This window comes from Gracilinanus agilis, chromosome 2 (genome assembly GCF_016433145.1).
Source record: "Gracilinanus agilis isolate LMUSP501 chromosome 2, AgileGrace, whole genome shotgun sequence".
In the NCBI taxonomy this organism is placed as follows: domain Eukaryota; kingdom Metazoa; phylum Chordata; class Mammalia; order Didelphimorphia; family Didelphidae; genus Gracilinanus; species Gracilinanus agilis.
The window spans coordinates 395,391,890-395,406,699 of NC_058131.1; the positions used below are offsets into that span (position 1 = coordinate 395,391,890).

Here is a 14,810-nt window from a genome sequence, read left to right on the forward strand (position 1 = left end):
ATTTTATAGGTGTATAACAAATGTAGCTCTTATCACAGTAGGCTTATTTTAGGAGGTGGTGGGTCATTATGAAATAAACACTATATTCTTGTTTACTTTTCTGTGACTCAGTTTACTGAAAATTGACTATAATTTCTTTTTTGGTTTTTATATCCAACCATGATTATTAATAAAATCTTGACTTACACTGTGTGAAAAATTGGTTCTTAGGAAAATAATGAAGTAAGGAACTTAGGATACAAGACTTGGGTAGAAATTTAGGACTCCATATCCCAAAGTGTACACCATGGAATAAAAAGAACAATCGATATCGAATAACATTTACTTCAGACTGAGACTTGCTGTTGAAATGATACCTTCTTACACTATACTATCCACTATAGTGGATTAGCCTCCATGTTCATAGTAGGATTGTCCCTGTTCTTTAAAGAAATAAGAGTTGATGTGTCTACCACTATACTGTTATGACCTCATTTTCCAGAATGTTGAAATGTTCTTAAAAAGAACAAAGTTTAGAATCAGCTAGTTTCATATTAGAGGTCTAAGTGAACCCTTCCCCCTCAACTCTTCCTGCCCTCCTTTATGAATTTTTTTGGTAGTTTCATTTCTCTAACACTACGACGGATGCTTCTTTAACTGCCATTTAGACACCACCAATGCTTTCACTCCTAAGATCAGAAGATCAAAGTTCATGTATTTCTGACCCAAGGCAAGTAGTAGGGTGAGTTGCCTTTATCAATTCTTGCTCTCCATTTGGAATAAAAAATCAATAATTTCTCATAAGTGTTTGGGGAAAAGAGACAGATTTCAGTGTATTATATGAAAGACTTGGGCTTTGAATGAAATTGCTTTCTTAAGGGTGCTTGAAGCCAGAACAGTTGATTGGTCCCTTTAGGCCTAACTGGCTAGTGAAAAAGAATGATGGACTGAGTGGAAGGAGACAAGTATCTTTTTCATCCAAACTTTGAATTTTGAGCCCTACCCAGCTGAATTGGCACATGATGGAATGTCCTCCCTTTTGAAATAACCTAAATGTTCTGGCTTCAGCTAAAGAATCTAAATCAATGAGGTGTGAGCTGATGCTAGGAGCTTTTAGCAAATCAAATTGTGATTAGATGGCTACAGCACTGGGATGTTGCATCCTAATCCCAAGTCCCCATCATCAGGGATATCAAGTTGGTGCAGAAAGAGAGAGGAAGGGTGGAGCACTTTTATATATTCAACTGGGCAAAGTTATTTTAAGCACCTTCCAACACCTTCATTGACCATGAACATCAAATCTAGTTTACAACTACTCTAGATGAGAGACTTGCCCCTCTGAAAATCCTACAGAAAAATGAGTGCTGGGGTGACATCTAGAAGCTGACTAAATATTGACCCCTATTTCTCTCAGAAAAATACTTATCCTACATTTGTGTAGGTTTACTTCCAGGTTTTTTCAGCTGTATGTGAGTCATTTAAGTGAAAAATATGCTGTGGTTGAATGAAGAGAGATTAGCTACCATGATTTAGCAAGGTTCTATCATTGTCCACCTTTTCTACCACAGCTAAACTTGTTCATGGCCTCCAGTACCAGGTAATTTTCACTAAGATAATTTACCAACTCAAAAATCACATTAGAAGCTATTGCTGAATACCAGCTCTGAATAGCAGCAGCAGCAACCTTTCTATCTCTTAAATAATTTTTCATTTCACTTTCAAGGCAGGTGAAATAATAATTTAGGACTCAAATATTATAGCCAAGGTGTATGAATAACTATCTTAATAAAAATCATTGAAGACCCAGTAAATTCAATGAGAAGCATCTTCTTAGACTTAGGAATTAGACACAATTATCTAGTATTTTTGTCAAGAGATAAGCTACCTGCTTAGACTTTTGACTTGATAAAGATTGAGGGCAGGCTTGCTAGCAGGAATAACATGTATTATTCACATAATACTGAGAAAGAAGAAAAAAAATTATTTCATGGCTGAAAACAGCAAACTGTTTCTCTCAGGGGAAATCCAATCCAGGTTTCAGCCCTCAAAAAACTCAGTAAAATCAGAAGTAATTGGAAGCCTTTAAGTGAAGTGATAGAAGCTCAAAATTCCAGCATTCAGATTTAGGAGGTAAATAGCTTGGGCTGGCATGGGAAGACACTAGTGACTTTTTGGTCACCACTTTCCCTTCATTTAGCACTAGAGGATCTGACTTTGATGAGAAAATGAGGGTCAGGTAAACCCTCAAGAAAGGCAGGAAATACTTGGTATCAGGAATGGTAAGAAGCTAAACAATTGAATCATAGTCATGTTTGCTACTATATCCTCCTCTGCCTCTACCCCTTAGCAATATATTTAGTTTGGCTACATTCCCCACAATCCAGCATTCTTCCTTTAGGAGATAGTATTGTAATTTGGTAGGAGCACTGGTCTTGTAGACATAGTTTCAAATATTGGCTCCCAAACTTAGTGAGGCAACCATGGTAAGCTACTTACCCCTCTAAACCTCAGATTCTTCAGTAGAATGGGGATAAAAATGCTTGCACTATACCACTTAAGATTGTGGTAAGAAAAAGTATTTTGGAACCCTTAAGATGGGTCTTTAGAAACATGGGATGTTCTTATTCTTTTTGTTTTATTTCATCACCACCTTTGACTTTATAGGAGCCACATACCAACACAACCTGTGACGACTCAGCCTAGCTGGGGTGCTTGTGACAGGACCACCATCACAACCATTGTGCAGGCTCCAGGAGATTGGAGTACCAGCCTCTTCAATGTTTGCAGCGACAAAAAAATTTGTATGTTTCTTTTCTACTTTTAAAATATTCCAGAATATCTAGTTCTCCCTCACAAGGCAGAATAGAGGAGAGGAACAAGGTCTTGAGTTGAGTGAGATGAGGATAACTGACCTGATTTGTTCCCTCTGTCAGATTTCCTTCCATTTTAGTATTTTTGTAGCCCAAATCTATTCATTTCTCTTTTGTTTCATTAGAAAAACTGTCTCTTGTGGATTTGGTTTTTTTTTTCTAATCTAGTTTGAGTTTTTCATTTCTATAGTGAGCTCTAAATTTTGACCTATATTTATTTACAATTTCTTAACAACTTCATTTCTCTTTTGAACCATTCTGGAATTTCTTATTCTTCCAAGAACAAGAAATTTTTTGGGAGTCTACAAGAGTCAGTATTTCATCATATATTGGTTCACTTCCTTTGTCTTGTAATATTTGTTAAAGTATGCTAATCTCTTTGATGATTTGGTATTCATCATTTCTTCTACTTTTAGAATCCTCTGGATTGATTCATCTGCTTGTGCTATGGATTTTTAGTTTCCAAATCTTTGGTACTTCAGTCCTCTTCCCCCCCCCCCCTTTTTTTTTCCCCTTTGTTAATTTCTGACTCCTCTTTCTTTGCTGATACTCTTCATACTGGGGCTGAAAGGCTGCTTGCAGACTTAAGGTTCACCATCCTCAGTCTTTCCCCAGAGTAGACTCTGGGACATTAGAACTGACTCCCCTGGGTTTCAGTCTCCTTTGCTTCAAACTCACTACAACAATACGTTCTTGACCCCTCATTCCATTTTCTTACCTCTCCTTTCTTTAGCTGCACTGATTCAGGACCTTTTGTTTTTTTGCAGAGTGGGGAGAATGTTTTTGGGAGACTGAAGCTTTGGGGACTCTTAACTGAGGGCTGTTCCCCAGGGAGAAGGAAACCTGTTTTCAACCTCATTGCCTTTCTTTATGTGGCTGAGCAGAATCAGTGTTGTTGTGGAATGAGATGACTGGGGTTAGGGTAAACTGGCAAAATCTCTGAAGTAGAAGAGAATCCCCCAAATAGGTAGATCCTACACATATGTAGATCCTTACTGGGAATATGAAAACGTGGGGAGAATGGTTTGGGAATTAGTGCCTTAAGGACTTGTTTTCTATAGTGTTAATGCATAAAGGTTTTACTTTGTTAGGGTTCCCTTTTTTTGTCTTGTAATTGCTCTAGGTCTGGCACATAGTTCCTATTTTTTGGAGGTTTTGGGTTAATGGTATCCAAAAAAAGTGTATAATCAACCATTCTGTTGGGCCACAACCCTTAGGTTTGGAGTTACTATGGCCATATGAAATAGTTTTCCTCTAATCATAGTTGCAGCTTTGTTTCTACCATATCATAGTAACCAACAACTACTCCACTTGTCTTCTCTTTCTCTTTCCAATTTCTGTTGTCCACTTTTTTTTTTTTTTTAATCCCTTACCTTCTATCTTAGAATCAATATTGATTCTAAGTCAGAAGAGTGGTTAGGGATAGGAAATGGGGATTAAATGACTTGCCCAGGGTCACATAGCTAGAAAGTATCTGAGGTTAAATTTGAACTCAGGGGCGGGGTGGGGTGGGGTGGGGTGGCAGCTGGGTGGCTCAGTGAATTGAGAGCCAGGCCTAGAGATGGGAGGTCCTAGGTTCAAGTCTGGCCTCAGACACTTCCTAGCTATGTGACCCTGGGCAAGTCACTTGACCCCCATTGCCTACCCTTACCACTCTTCTGCCTTAGAACCAATACACAGTGTTGACTCCAAGATGGAAGGAAGGTAAGGGTTTAAAAAAAAATATTTGAACTCGGGACCTCCTGTCTTTAGGCCTGGATTTCAATTTACTGAGCCACCTAGCTGCCCCTACTTTTTAAACCCTCTGCCTTAGAGTACTTCACTTCAACCACATTCTTCATCTAGGCATATAGTCTCCTGTGAAATGTATTTCAGAGAATAAATCCCAGTGAGTGGTGCTCTACACCTCAGGGATTGTGGGCAATGAAGCCCCTAGGGACGTGACCACTGCACTCTGCTCCCCAAGGGCTTCCAAAAGGTCTCTGCCCTGGGGTCCTGACCATGCTGAGGCTATCCCAGGGGAGTCCTTTCTGCTGTTGCTGCCTCTGGACATTGAACCTTGAAGGCTACGTGGCCTCTGGTCCTGCTGGGAGGCTACCTTGTGCTGGGACTGACATTGGCCCTTTTCTTTTTCTGTGGGCTTCTGGCTGACTTTTTGTGCAATCCTGTGGTTGAAGAAGTCACCTCTTACTGGATTTCTTGATCATTGTTATAGGTCCAGTACATGTTTCAGGGTTTTACTGGAGTACACAAGTATATCAGAGCTCAGTGGTCTTCCTCTCATTCACACAGCCATCTTGGGACTGGCTCTTCACCAGTCCAGGGAAGTCCATAGGTCAATAAGAAGAGTGAAATAGGAGCAATTATCCTTTCCACTGCATAACATTAGAACAAATATGGAAACTGATTATTCTTGTTCTATTTTTCTAGTGCTTTGGGATGAAGGGGAAGATGGAGGGACAAGAGAGTCTTCTATAGACTCCCGAGCCATTTGCATTTACTCAGGAAATATGGTGGGGCTGACTAAAGAATGCCAAAAGAGCTGGCTACTACCCATGCTTGTTACATTTCCTAGGGCCTAGCCATTCAGGCTTTTAGCTTTCCTGTGGCCTTGCCCCCCATGCAAGTTAGACTAGTTCTTTTCCTTAAGAGGCATTAAAACTCTCCTTGAAACTTGATTGGCTAAAAGGACTAATTCAGGTTGTTGAAATGACTTTCTGGTACCTTAAGTACAAAATTCTATGAATGACAACTCCCTTTCTAAAAGCTTCCATGGATTGGCACCATGAACAACATCAGGAAATTGTGTCCTGGGGGCAGCTGGGTGGCTCAGTGGATTGAGAGCCAGGTCTGGAGACAGGAGGTCTTGGGTTCAAATTTGGCCTCAGATACTTCCTAGCTGTATGACCCTGGGCAAGTCACTTAACCCCCATTGCCTAGCCCTTACCACTCTTCTGCCTTGGAGGCAATATACACATTATAGATTCTAAGACAGAAGGTAAGGGTTTAAAAAAAAATAATGAAAAATTTTGTTCAGCTAAATCAATGGGTATCCTCATTGTATATACTTATTGAATATTCTTCCTCTGCTATGGTTAAGTATACTGTCTTAACTGTTGAATAACCTATGAGTATCTCTTTTTGTTCCAATATCAGACTTTTGACTAGTGCTCAGGAAAGGAAAGAGAATAAACATTTACATAATGCTTATTGTGTACAAGGCACTGTTAAGTGCTTTAAAATTATTATCAGGAAGCTAGACTTATCTTTCTTACTCATCTGAGAAATTTTAGAATTAACTAAGAGAAAAGCAGTTTGGTTGGATGAAGAGATTTCAAGAAATACATTCTTAAAACTAGATTGGCTTGTTTGGCTAGAATGATGGGGAAAAAAGGCAATCCTAGCATCAAACTATTTTATGTATATATTTTGAGTCTTCAGTGTTAGCTACCAAAAAAACTTTCACCACACTAATTGGCTATAATGTCACATCTAATCATCTGGTAGGAAAAAAGGGCAGGGTCACTTGTTCAGCCATCTCCTGTGGCATGTAGGATTTAAATATAATTCAATGACATGTGTATAAAAATAGGTATGTTTTTTATTTTATTTCTGTCCATGCTGTTTAATAGGGAGAGTCTACCTAAAAACCGTTTCTTTCTGAGTACATTATTTGTCACCTATATAATTGAGACAGAGACAGAGACAGAGACAGAGAGATTCTACTTATTATTAGGTAGTTTTCTATCAGATGTTGAGAATTACTGTTACAATTTACCATACATTAAGTAGATGGCACATTGTAAGTAAAGATAGTTTCTTTTTCTCTTTGGCATTTTGCTGCCTTTATTTTATTATTGTGGTTTTTAAAAAAATAATCTTCTTTTTTGGCTTTTATATGAATTCATAATACACCAAGATTGGCACATTAGGAGCAACCTCGTCCTTTGAAGATATAGTTGCTGCACTCAGAGACAGAATGATGTCTTGCTATAAAATAGCCCGATGGATTTGCAGAATTTGGAAATGTGTTGGTATCTGAGTAGCAAAAGCCCAAAGTATTTAAGTGTTGCCTGGGAGTAACAGATTGTTACATAAGTCTCCCTGCCTCTGGGCTAGTAAACCCAATGGCCATGATGTGTATGTAGGCTTTGGTGTCTAGTGCATCAAATATGAATAGCGATACAAATCATAGCTACTCATATTTCCATGGCTCTTTAAAGGACTACAGACTTTTCCCCTCTCAGATAAGTAACCCTCTTGCCTGGTGGGTATTACTGACTTCATTTTGCAGATGAGGTTTCAGATGAACAAACTAGTGTCTTGACTTGGGCCACACAATTGTTAACTGGACTCAGTCTCCTGCTCCAACTTTCAGCTTTTCTCAGTGTACGAGCCATGTTTCTTTATATTAGTTAACTAGGTTTGTTGCCACGTGCAAAACAAATTTGTTGACGTAGTATTAAGCAAAAACTGGCCTGAGCAATGTACCTAGCTTAAATTCAGGAAGCCAAGTTCCAGATAGTTTGCAAATTTAATTAGACAGATAACAAATTCTTTCAGGCTCTGGTCAAAATGAAAGCAACTTTTTGAGATGAGAAATAGAATAATGTCAACTTGGGGTTAGTCCAGGGATTTATATCAACATAAAAAAGGACTTCTAGGAATTTCATAGAAAATGATGGCTACAAATCTGATGAACCATCTATATAGCCTGTGGTTTTAAAAAAATTTATTAATTTTTTTTAGTTAGATGTAAAAACAGTTTTCGACAATTGTTTTCTGACATTTTAGAACTAAGATTTTCTCCCTTCCTCTCTTTCCTACCCTCCCCAAGGCAGCAAATAGTCTGAAAGAAGTTATACCAGGGCTTTCATATAATACATATTTCCGTATTGCTCATGCCATGATAGAAGACACATATCACACATACAATAAAAAAACTCATGAAGGAAATAAAGTGGAAGATGTATGCTTTAATCTGTGCTCAGACTCAAACAGTTCCTTTGACTATGGATAGCATTTTTCATCATGGGTCCCTTGTGGATATCTTGGGAACTTGCTTGGCTGAAAATAGTTTAGTCCTTCACAGTTGACCATCATATAATATTTCTGTTACTGTATACATTGTTCTCCTGGTTCTGCTCACTTCACTTTGCATTAGTTCATACAAGTCTTTCCAGGTTTTTCTGAATTCATCCTGTTTGTCGTTTCTTATGGTGCAATAGTATTACATTATAATCATATACTACAACAACAACAACTTGTTCATCCATTCCCCAAGGGGTTGACAACCCTTCAATTTCCAGTTCTTTGCCACCACAAAAAGAGCTGTTAAAATATTTTTGTACAGGTAGGTCCTTTTCTCTTATCTTCTCCTTGGGATACAGACCCAGTAGTAGTATTCCTAGGTCAAAGGCTAAGCATAGTTTTATGGCCCTTTAAACCTGTTTTCATATTGATCTCTAGAATGGTTGTATCAGTTCAGTTTCATCAAAAGTGTATTAGGATCCCAGTTTTTCCATGTCCCCTTAAATATTTATCATTTTCCTTTTTGGTCATGTTAACCAATCTTATAGGTGTGAGGTGATATTTCAGAGTGGTTTTAATTTGCATTCTCAAAACAGTAATGATTTGGAGTATTTTTTTCATATGCCTATGGATACTTTTAATTTCTTCCTCTGAGAAATTTTTTCTCTGAGAAACATATGCCAGTTTATATCCTTTGATCATTTTTCATTTGGGGAATGCTTTGTATTTTTATAAATTTTATTCACTTCTTTATATATTTGAGAAATGATGCCTTTGTCAGAGACACTTGCTATAGGGGGCAGCTGTGTGGCTCAGTGGATTGAGAGTCAGGCCCAGAGATAGGAGGTCCTGAGTTCAAATCTGTCCTTGGACACTTCCTAGCTGTGTGACCCTGGGCAAGTCACTTAACCCCCATTGCCTAGCCCTTACCACTCTTCTGCCTTGGAACCAATACTCAGTATTGATTCTGAGATGGAAGGTAAGGGTTAAAAAAAAAAAAGACACTTGCTATAAAAAATTTATCCCAAATTTGTTGTTTCCATTGTTTTTAAAACTAAAAAAATTTATATTAGAAATGCTTATTCTAATGCAAATAATTATCCCCCTTGATATGTCTTATTTTATAGCAGGTTAAAATAATAATAATAATAATAATGAATTTAATTTGATGTTTTACATTTATCATCTCAATTGATACTCATAGCAGCCACTGTGAGGTAAGTGCTGGAAATAGCATTATCCCTATCAGGTTCTAGGGCACTGAATAACTAGTTTCAGTTTATAGCTAGTGAGTAGTAAGCCTAGGGCTTGAACCTGTGTCATTTGACACCCAAACTAATGCTTTTTTCACTATAACCACATTGTTTTGAGTTAACCTTTGACAATGTTTAACCAAAGAATTTGAGTGAAGATTCTGTTATAGCTGGAAAGTCATTTAAAAAAATATAACTGGGAAATGAGCAGAGAATGTACAAAGCTACCCTTCATGATTCTGTCTGGCCATCTACTAGTTCATAATTTGGATTCTTTGTGGTGCCCCCTTAATGGTCATTGAGTAAGCAAGAAGAGCCAATGAGTAAGTGATGAGAAAACATCCATTGTGAGATGGCCATGGCCAAGCTTGGAGGTGACCTTGTGAACAAGAGAGATCTGAAGGCCCAGGGTCCAAGGAGAGCCGATTAGTGGCAGAGAAAATTTCTGCATCAGGAATGATTTACCACTTGGATGGGTCAAAGGAAGAGAGAGTCATGGGCAGATTCATTCCCTTTTTAAAGGCCTACTGAATCATCTGCTATTCTTGATTGGTGTCCAATAATGGGAATTGTTTCAGCATCACCAACTGCAAGTCCTGCAGTCCTCAATCACAAAGTTCCCAAGATTTTATGGTCAGCTGGTATCAAGATGGGCAAGCTTTGTCTTATTCAATCCATAGTTACAAAATGTATTATATTTGTAACTTAGTTTTTAGTTCTCAGGTCTTGTTTGAAGGTTAAAAGTAGAGGATCAAGGTTATGTTTAGTGCTGGGGGCATATTTTTATGAAGTTTTTTTTTTTGTGTAATTTAGTATTAATGAGTTTTTCTCATTGTGGTTATTGGCAGGTTTCTGTGGTCTCTTTTGTACCATATGTCTTGAGTGTAACATCGCAAGGCATTATGGGGAATGTTTATGTTGGCCATTATTGCCCAACTCTACCCTTGCGTTAAGAGTAGGCACCAGAGAGAGACATAAAATACGGGTAAGTGTATATAAAGTGCTGTGTGCTTGAAGACTGGGTCTTAAAGAAGCATTGTTTTTTTTTTTTTTTAAACCCTTAACTTCTGTGTATTGGCTCCTTGGTAGAAGAGTGGTAAGGATGGGCAATGGGGATCAAGTGACTTGCCCAGGGTCACACAGCTGGGAAGTGTCTGAGGCCGGATTTGAACCTAGGACCTCCTGGACCTCCTGTCTCTAGGTCTGGCTCTCAATCCACTGAGCTACCCAGCTGCCCCAGAAGCATTGTTTTTAATATACCTCTGTGAAGAGTAATAGTGGGAGAATAGCTATGATTACAAAAATAGATAACTTGAATTCATGAAAATGAAAAAGATTAATCTGCAACAACTTTTAAACTATTTATCAAACATATATATCCTGATTTTTGCTAGTAGTTTCTATGAGAGTTTTTCTCTGGATTCTGAAAGTCACTTCGCAATTTTGGGTGGGGGAATAGTGGTGGTCAAGGATAATAGTCTGAAGCAGACATTTCCTCTTGCCCTAGTAATTTATTCATCAATTTAAAATAAGAAATAGATGTCAGTAAGCATCTTTTTTTCACAGTGAAGTGAAATTTAGAAAAGGAAGTCAAAGGTGCTTTTAAAAAATTCCTTCTATTTGAGGAGACTAATTCCCTGAAATGGAAATTAGGATCATGGCTTTAGAACTGCAAAGGACCTAAGTAGTTATCTGGTCCAACTTATTTTACGTTCGGGAAGCTGAAGATTTAGAGAGATGAAGGGACTTGCCCAAGATCATGTGAATTGAGTCATGAGTAGTTAGTGACGGAATCTGAATTTGAACACAAATCCTTTGACTCCAGATCCAGCCCTTTCCCTATTGTTCCATACCTAATCCAAAGAAGTCAGCATGCACACACACACAGTAGATAAAGAGCTAGCTTTCAAGCCAAACAGACTTGTGTTCAAGTCTCTCCTCAGACACCGACTGACTGAATGACCCTAGGGTTCTGGTAATTCTCTAAAATTCTAAATTACAGAAAAGGTTCAGGCCGGAATTGGGAGAGGAAGTTTACTTAACCAAGAATTTCCTATACCGATGAAATCACAGGGTCAGCCCTATTCTATGGGATCCTGCCATTTATTACTTGCGTGACCTTGGGCAAATCATTTAAAATCTCAGTTTTAGTGTTTCCTCATCTGTAAAATGAAAGCAAAGTTCCTTCTATCTCTAAACCTATGTCTTCTAAAAAACAGCCCTGTACATTAAAGTCCCAATACAATACAGTTTGATTAGAGATGTATTCTAAAGTAGTTCTTCTTTCTCCCCTACTCTTTTTCAGTCTTTTCTCTAGGCAGTTGTATCCGACTCTTAGTGGCCCCATTTGGGTATTCCTTGGAAAAGGCAGTAGAGTGGTTTGCCATTTCCTTCTCTAGCTCACTTTACAGATGAGGAAACTGAGGCAGACAGGGTTAAGTGACTTGCCAAGAATCACAAAGACTCTTCCTGACTCCAAGCCCTGTGATCTTGCCAGTGTACCACCTGTTTGCCCCATCCTACCTAATGGAGCCCCATTGCCTTAGAAGTGAATGTATGTCAATGCAAGTCATAAGTGTCCTGAGTTTTGCCCTAGGGCACTTTGTGTGAAGACTGGCTGGTTGTGTGTTGCTGCTGGCCCTTTTCTGTCTGCCAGATGGCTCGGGAACTTAAGATGAAGTCAACCCAAACGTATGAAGTCTGTACATCTCCTTCAAGTCAAGTTTTTGGGGCTCTTGGAACTACAGAGTTCATTGTTTAAATGAAATATGTTTTTCCTTCTCTTAAATACTGCAAACAACAATTTAATGAGTGGAAAAAATTACCCCATTTCCTTTATAATTATTATACAATGGCAAAGTATTAAAAATAAAGCATTTGTTCATACCCTATCTACAGTGTTCTGCCCTCTTTCATTGAATTTGTCTTGATAGTCAATCCATGGATGCAAATTTTTATAAAGAAGCCTTTCTCCAACACAGCCCACTTAGGAGACCACAGTTGCCATTAGTCCTCCTCCTTGTAGCCCCTCCCTCCTTATGTTGCCTTCTGGTATTAGACTATAAACTCCTTGAGGGCAGGGATTTCTGGCATTTATTTGTGTCTTGTATAAGTGCTTCCTCTAGCATCCATCTCTCATTTTCTCTTTCTTTCTCTTTCTTTGTCTGTCTGTCTGTCTGTCTGTCTGTGTGTCTATCTGTCTGTGTCTCTCTCTGTCTCCTCTCTCTCTGTCTCTGTCTCCCTTGCCCCCCCCAGAATCTCTACCACTCTCTTCAAAAATTATTTCTTCAAGACCAAGACTGAGAACCTTAACTTCATCATATGATGTTCTTCCAGCAGGGAGGTGAAAGAAGTATTTGGCCAAAGGGCTTTGAGGAAGTCTAAGCAAATGTAATGGACTAGTATGTCCATTCCCTGCTCCTCCTGGCCCTAGGTGAAGTAAGCCCTGCCAAGGCTAAGACAAAAGACTGTCTTCTCATGTCCTTCAGGGTAGATGTCTCCTTTGGCAGTCTGATGCTGTGGGATACCTTTTATGTGTTCCTGGCAGCATCTTTGGAAGATTAGATAATTATTGGGGAAAATGAAGATTTAAGAGGGTTATAACTCAAACTAGTTCTTGGAACAGCCAGGCATGTGGCCTAGAGGTCTGTGCCTCATCATGATACAGAGATGATTCTGAGTACCCGAAGGCTTTGTCTGGGACAAAAGCTCTAGTAGATTAAACTAAGGTAGACAGACATTGAATATGATTGTAATGTCTTTTACTCAGTGACCCATCCAGCTATGTTCAGAGAAGTTCTTCACCAGAAAGATGGCCACCAGGTGATGATGCAGGGTTTTTGGTTTGTTTGTTTGCTTGTTTTCACAGGCACCCCACATAATTGCTTTTGACCTTCATGGCCGAAGGGAGTGCCCACACTGATGAAATCATGGAAGCTTGAAGTCAATTAGTAGCATAGCCAGATTAAATGAAAATAAACCTTGTTTTATTATTTCATGCTAAAACACATCTCACAGCACAAGCTTACAATTTAGAACAACATGCATTTTTTTTTTTTTGGCACAGGAAACTCTGGGTACTTCTTTTCTTTAAGACTATTAACCTACCCTATCTGAGAAGCAGTTTGTTTTTTCCCCTTCTGCATTGGTTTTGAATATAGTTCACTCTCTGCCCAGTATATTGAGGTGGAATTGTATCCTGAAGTACAATTAGGGGAAGCTTCTTTATCAGTTTTCTCATTGTGCAACATTCTGAGTAAAATCTTACCATTTTGTTGGTGCCACAAGCCTAAGCCATAAAACCCTGAGCTTTTAAAATATTCCAGTTGCCATGAAACTTTAAAGTAGACAATGAAACATGTATTTGAATAGTTTGTAGAAAACTAGAAGGAGAATGGTTCTAAATGGAGATGAGAGAGGAATGGTGGCTTTTAGTTTTCACTCAAGAAGAAGATAGCAGAGACAGGTGGAGGGAAGGAAGAAACACTTGACAAAAATGATGCCTTCTCCATGGGAAAAGATTATTCAAATCAAAATGTATAAACTAGATAAAGGACAAATAATAACCCTGGTGTTGAATGTAAATTGCTCTCAATTTATTGTAAAAAAATCAATAGTCACATCTTCAGGAATAACGTCATTAAAGATCCTAATTTGTACTTCTTTACTTTTAGATCTCCTTGATTTCTTTTTTTAAACTCTTACTTTCCGTCTTAGAATCAATACTGTGTATTGGCTTCAAGGCAGAAGGGTTAGGCAATGGGGGGGGGGGTCAAGTGACTTGTCCAGGGTCACACAGCTAGGAAGTATCTGGGGCCAGATTTGAACCTAGGACCTTTCATCTCTAGGCCTGGCTCTCAATCCACTGAGCTACCCAGCTGCCTCCACATCTCCTTGATTTTCCAAGGTGTCAAAATAGGTCCACAATGTGTCAGATGTGTTATTCTACACACATGCAAAATGGCCAATGCTTCTACTCTCTGGATTGGTTGCCAGTATCAGAAATGGCAGATGTATGATGCTTGTTCCAATAGGATGTCAGTATTAAAGATTGAATTCACTGAGAATATGAGCCCTCCAGTCCTGGATCTTACCCCTTTGGACGTCTATAACTTTTCTTTTTGTAAAGTTATGAAAGACAAGGTTTAGGAGGTTTAGAATTCACTGTCTTTCCACTCCACCCCATTTAAAAATTATAATTTCTATATTCTGTAATGTTTAAGAATTTATTTTGAGAGCAGCTAGATGGCTCAGTGGATTAAGAGCCAGGTCTAGCCCTTACTTTACCCTTACCACTCGTCTGCCTTAGAACCAATGCACAATATTGATTCTGAGATGAAGGGTAAGGGTTTTAGACAAAAAAAAAAAAAAAAAAAAAAAAGGAAATATTTATTTACATAGCTGTCCACACTGATGAACAGGGGATGATGCTTATAACAAAAGTGATTCACATACCTGTTAATTCACTATTATTTTTCTCTGGCCTCTTAAATAATATGCTATGTCTGAAAAAGAACAGAGGCATTCTAGCTCCTACTTGCTACTCTGCTCTATGCCAAACAGACATTTTTGGAGCAGAAAGTTTCCGGTCCCCTTCCTTTCTCTTCTTTCTCCTCCATTCCATTCATTCATAATGATGATGATGGTGAAGACGATGATGATGATGATAATGAGCAAC

The 14,810-nt window shown here is 38.5% G+C and overlaps 1 protein-coding gene across 1 annotated transcript; it reads left to right on the top strand.

Moving 5' to 3' along the window:
- Window positions 1–656: 656 nt before the first annotated feature.
- On the top strand, window positions 657–11,995 carry PLAC8L1 (PLAC8 like 1). Its single transcript, XM_044661810.1, has 4 exons — window positions 657–721; window positions 2,644–2,780; window positions 9,982–10,118; window positions 11,730–11,995. Exons 1-4 carry the CDS (start codon window positions 657–659, stop codon window positions 11,892–11,894), a joined length of 504 nt encoding a protein of 167 aa, XP_044517745.1. The 3' UTR covers window positions 11,895–11,995.
- Window positions 11,996–14,810: the final 2,815 nt, after the last annotated feature.

Coding starts and splice junctions, on each gene's coding strand:
- PLAC8L1 (XM_044661810.1), top strand. CDS start 657: ATGCTTTCACTCCTAAGATCAGAAGATCAAAGTTCATGTATTTCTGAC. Junction 722..2,643: donor GACCCAAGGCAAGTAGTAGG/GTGAGTTGCCTT, acceptor TTGACTTTATAG/GAGCCACATACCAACACAAC. Junction 10,119..11,729: donor GAGAGAGACATAAAATACGG/GTAAGTGTATAT, acceptor GTTTTGCCCTAG/GGCACTTTGTGTGAAGACTG.